Raw genomic sequence first — 5,147 nt, forward strand, 5'->3', positions numbered from 1 at the left:
ATAAATAAACGAACTTAAGGTATTTACATAGATACTCTAGTTTGATTTAAAATGGTTCAAACTTTTAGTTTTGGAGGGTCGGACTGTAGAGGATGGGAATATTGGAGGGTCATAATTTATAGATACTCTAGTTTGATTTAAAATGGTTCAAACTTTTAGTTTTGGAGGGTCGGACAGTAGAGGATGGGAATATTGGAGGGTCATAATTTATTACTTACACGAGTTACTGGAATGTGAGTTAAGTTTTGTTGACGCATAAACTTTAACTTGAACGTTTAATTAATAATGAGAAGGCGGGATAGATAACCTGAGTCGTAGAGTTCGATGGGGTACGGGGACGCCATTTGGATTGACTTTAAACTATTGCAAAATTAAAAGAGAATTATTGAGATTTTTTTTTCTCCCCTATCTTTGAAGGTGATGAAAATTTTGACCAAAGGAAACAAAAACAGGACCCAAGAAGCCACAGGGGCGAATCAAACATCTTCACGCTCACATGCAATGCTTCAAGTGCACGTGAAGCAAAGTGACAGACTGCGAAACACCGTACAAAAGGTTCGGACAGGAACGTTGTATATGGTAGATCTGGCGGGCTCCGAGAGGGCGTCTCATACTCGTGTAAGGACACAGTTTTTAATGTTTGGTTCTATATTTGTTTAGTTTGAAAACCGATTAATTGTTGTTAGTTTGTTGTATGTATTCGTGTTTGTAGATAAATTTAGAGGTTTACAAACTGATGATTTCAGACAAGGCATTCAGGTTCATTTTCACTATATCTATTATATGTGAGGCTAGACGATTGTTGCTTATTATGCAAAAAAAGATGACGCCACCAGTCTGCGTAACGCATAACGATTAGTTTTTCTTCATCTTGTATTGACGTGTTGTAGGGTTTGGCCACGACTGTAAATGGGAGTGGCCCTAAAATATGTAGCTTTTCAGATAATTTTTAAAGATGTTATCGACACTGAAGGAAACATTCTAATATGAAATGATATAACGACAGTTTTTATTGGTAATTCTCTAACAAACAATTCCCGTTTCCTCTCATTTGAGTTACAAGTTTCTTTCAGGTCATTTTGTAGTTTACTACTTCAGAATACAACACTGATACTTATAACCTCGTGCAGGTATTTATTAACTACCTTTTAACAAGGTAGTTTGTTAAGGACGTAAAAAATCAGACGTAAAAAAAAGGTGGTTTATTAAGGACCCAGAATCAGACGTAAAAAAAGGGTTTATTAAGGACCCAGAATCAGATGTAAAAAAAGGTGGTTTGTTAAGGACCCAGAATCAGATGTAAAAAAAGTGGTTTGTTAAGGACCCAGAATCAAACGTAAAAAAGGTGGTTTATTAAGGACCCCGAATCAGACGTAAAAAAGGTGGTTTGTTAAGGACCCAGAATCACAAATTAGAGAGGTCGTTTGTTAAGGATACAGAATCAAACGTGAGAAAGGTCGTTTGTTAAAGACTCTAAATTTCAAGTTAGAAATGCTCTTTGTTAAGGACTCAAAATCACAGGTTAAAAACGTGTAAGGACCTGAATAGTCATAATTTATTATCAATATATGAAAAGAGGCTCATATTTCAAACTTTTTAATTATTAAAAAAATATTGTGAAATTCGTTTTATTTAGATGTAAAAAGAAACAACCTAAAACTGGTTTTTCTTGTTTTTGTTGTAAAGAACACCGGGCAACGTTTTAAAGAAGGAGCACATATAAATATGTCTCTCTTGGCTTTAGGAAACTGCATCAATGCTCTGGGTAAGTTAACTTCAGAGGTTTTGATAGGTTTCAAGTATTTTCTAGCGAGTTTAAAAGAAACTGGGCTGGTTTTACACAAAACACAATGCACAGTAGCACCCTGTCTTGTGTTTTTATTGTTAGACACATCACGTTACAGTTGTTCCAAAAATTTCTTTGTGCACTGTTCTCAAACCATCATCCAGAAAAACGTTTTGTCAACTGTTCTCTTGCCACCTTCCAGAATATTTCTTTGTGCACTGTTTTCTAACCATCACCCTGAAAAATTTTTTGTGCACTGTTCTCTAACCATCATCCAGAAAATTTCTTTGTACATTTTTCTCTAACCGCCAACCAGAAAATTTCTTTGTGCACTTTTCTCTAACCATCACCCAGAAAATTTCTTTGTGCATTGTTTACCAGGCAACATCAAAACAATTTCTTTGTGTACTGTCATCTAGCTCTCATATAGAACACTTCTTTGTGAATTGTTCCCTAACGATCATCCAGAAAATTTCTTTGTGCACTTTTCTCTAACCATCACCCAGAAAGTTTCTTTGTGCATTGTTTACTAGGTAACATCAAAACAATTTCTTTGTGTACTGTCATCTAGCTCTCATATAGAACACATCTTTTTGAATTGTTCTCTAACCATCATCCAGAAAATTTCTTTGTTTTATATTCTTCTCTAGCTTTTATCCAGATAATTCCTTTGTGCATTGTTCTCTAACTCTCATTCAGAAAATATCTTTATGCATTGTTATTTTGCCATCATCTAAAAATATTCTGTATACGTTTTAACGTACCCATAACGAAGAAAGGTATTGGAATACATTATTAAATGACCACAGCTCACGAAGCGTTCTTGAACTTAATATCTTCATTACCATCCAGGAAGTATTTTGTATATTGTTATTTCACCATCACCGACATCAGCTCATTGTCTTGCAACTGTCATTCACTGTGGTTATTTATTGTTAATACATCAATAACTAGAAAAAAAAAAGATTGTGCATTGTTCAGTAATATAATCCAGTAAGCTTTTATGTACCTTGCAATGTAACCATCATCTAAAATGGTTTAAAGAAACTAACATATGAACTATAAGGATTTAGTGAAAAAAACAAACAAAAAACGTTTGAAATGCATTTAGGAGGTTTTAGGGATTAAACAAAGAAAATTTGAGATTTTTGAGATGACGAAAAGAATTTTTAATTTTAACATGAAAATTACTTTGCACACGGACTATTCAAAACAAATGCTCAATATATTCATGGACAAATCTTTATTTTGTTTTATTAAAAATACTTCACTAAGAAATATGAGTTTTTGTATGTGAAAGACTTGTAATATTAACTGAAAGACTGCCAAATTTTTGGAAGATATACACAATATAGAGAGTTATAAGTATTAAATTTATATCAACTTTAAACGAGTACAAAAGGTCACGTGGCTCGGTCAAATTGACCGACCCCGTGTTGAGAGAGTTGGACAATATAATGTAACTATTAACGATCACATCTAACATATTTGTATAATACAATGTAACCATCATTCAAAAAAGTTTTTTGTGTACGATATAAAGTAACCATCCGCTAGAAAGGTTTTATTTACATTATAACGTAACCATCATTCAGAAAAGGTTTATTAATATTATAATGTAACCATTCTACAGGTCGGATCTAACCACCTTATCATGCCAATATTATAAACAAATCTTCGCTATACATTTTTAGCATACATAACATTTTTATTTTGTACTGATATCACAAATGATAAGGACAAAACCACAAACAAAAAAACAACCAAATCTTATAGGAAATGAGGGCAATAACACTATTTCAACGTACATGTAACGTTTTTCATAGTCTATCATTTAATCAGCCTATTTTAACTCTTATCTTTCATTCCCGTAAAACTATCGCCATACTGTATAAAAATGAACTAGTTTTACATTGTAGTTGGAATGAGAGATTTATTTTTTATAATTCAGCGGTTCGAGGGGTTAAGTACGTGAATTTCCGGGACAGTAAATTAACTAGACTTCTGAAGGAACCCCTGAGTGGTAACTGTCAGACAGTGATGATAGCTCACATCAGTCCAGCAGCCATCCACTTTGACGAATCACGTAACACTTTGCTTTATGCAGATAGAGCCAAAAATATTACCAACAAGGTGAGCAGTCGGTAAAATGCTTTGTTTATCTTTATTTAATAAATTAAAGGTTTAAATTATCCTGATTCTAGTTGTTTTACTGTTAATCTGAGATGTCTTATCTTTAAGTTAATAAACTAAAGACTTAGATTATCCTGATTCTAGCTGCTTTACTGTTAATCTGAGATGTCTTATCTTTAAGTTAATAAACTAAAGACTTAGATTATCCTGATTCTAGCTGCTTTACTGTTAATCTGAGATGTCTTATCTTTAATCTAATATATTACAGGTTTAAATTATCCTGATTCTAGTTGTTTTACTGTTAATCTGAGATGTCTTATTTTTAAGTTAATAAACTAAAGACTTAGATTATCCTGATTCTTGCTGCTTTACTGTTAATCTGAGATGTCTTATCTTTAATTTAATAAACTAAAGACTTAGATTATCCTGATTCTAGCTGCTTTACTGTTAATCTGAGTTGTCTTATCTTTAATTTAATATATTACAGGTTTAAATTATCCTGATACTAGTTGTTTTACTGTTAATCTGAGATGTCTTATCTTTAAGTTAATAAACTAAAGACTTAGATTATCCTGATTCTAGCTGCTTTACTGTTAATCTGATATGTCTTATCTTTAATTTAATATATTACAGGTTTAAATTATCCTGATTCTAGTTGCTTTAATGTTAATCTGAGATGTCTTATCTTTAATTTAATAAACTAAAGACTTAGATTATCCTGATTCTTGCTGCTTTACTGTTAATCTGAGATGTCTTATCTTTAATTTGATAAATTACAGGTTTAAACTGTCCTGATTCTAGCTGTTTTAACTATTAATTTGAGATGTGCGCTAGAAGAATAGCTATGAAATCCCACAAGATTTGACGGTTGGTGCTGTTGACTAGCTGTTTTCTAGTTGCTTTAATGTTAATCTGAGATGTCTTATCTTTAATTTGATAAATTACAGGTTTAAACTGTCCTGATTCTAGCTGTTTTAACTATTAATTTGAGGTGTGCGCTAGAAGAGTAGCTGTGAAATCCCACAGGATTTGACGGTTGGTGCTGTTGACTAACTGTTTTCACTCTAGTTTATCAGTTCATAATTATGGATGACTATGTGCAAGTAGCCCTTATTTGCAAAACTTTGAAACAAACAAACTTGGCAGTACACAAACATTATGAGAACTGTACATCGTTGAGCCTCCCCCCCCCCCCCGCCCTCTGTGGGGGGTGAGGTTGCTACCAGTA

The 5,147-nt window shown here is 32.9% G+C and overlaps 1 protein-coding gene across 1 annotated transcript in view; it reads left to right on the top strand.

Moving 5' to 3' along the window:
• Positions 1 to 5,147, top strand: part of LOC106459841 (kinesin-like protein KIF19) — a 33,989-nt gene that overhangs the window by 12,700 nt on the left and 16,142 nt on the right. The window contains exons 7-9 of the mRNA XM_022386384.1: positions 418 to 618; positions 1,687 to 1,765; positions 3,738 to 3,926. Of these exons, the coding sequence (XP_022242092.1) occupies positions 418 to 618; positions 1,687 to 1,765; positions 3,738 to 3,926 (469 nt within the window). The remainder of the gene's footprint in view (positions 1 to 417; positions 619 to 1,686; positions 1,766 to 3,737; positions 3,927 to 5,147) is intronic.

The sequence above is a fragment of the Limulus polyphemus genome, unplaced genomic scaffold (assembly GCF_000517525.1).
Source record: "Limulus polyphemus unplaced genomic scaffold, Limulus_polyphemus-2.1.2 Scaffold667, whole genome shotgun sequence".
Classification (NCBI taxonomy): domain Eukaryota; kingdom Metazoa; phylum Arthropoda; class Merostomata; order Xiphosura; family Limulidae; genus Limulus; species Limulus polyphemus.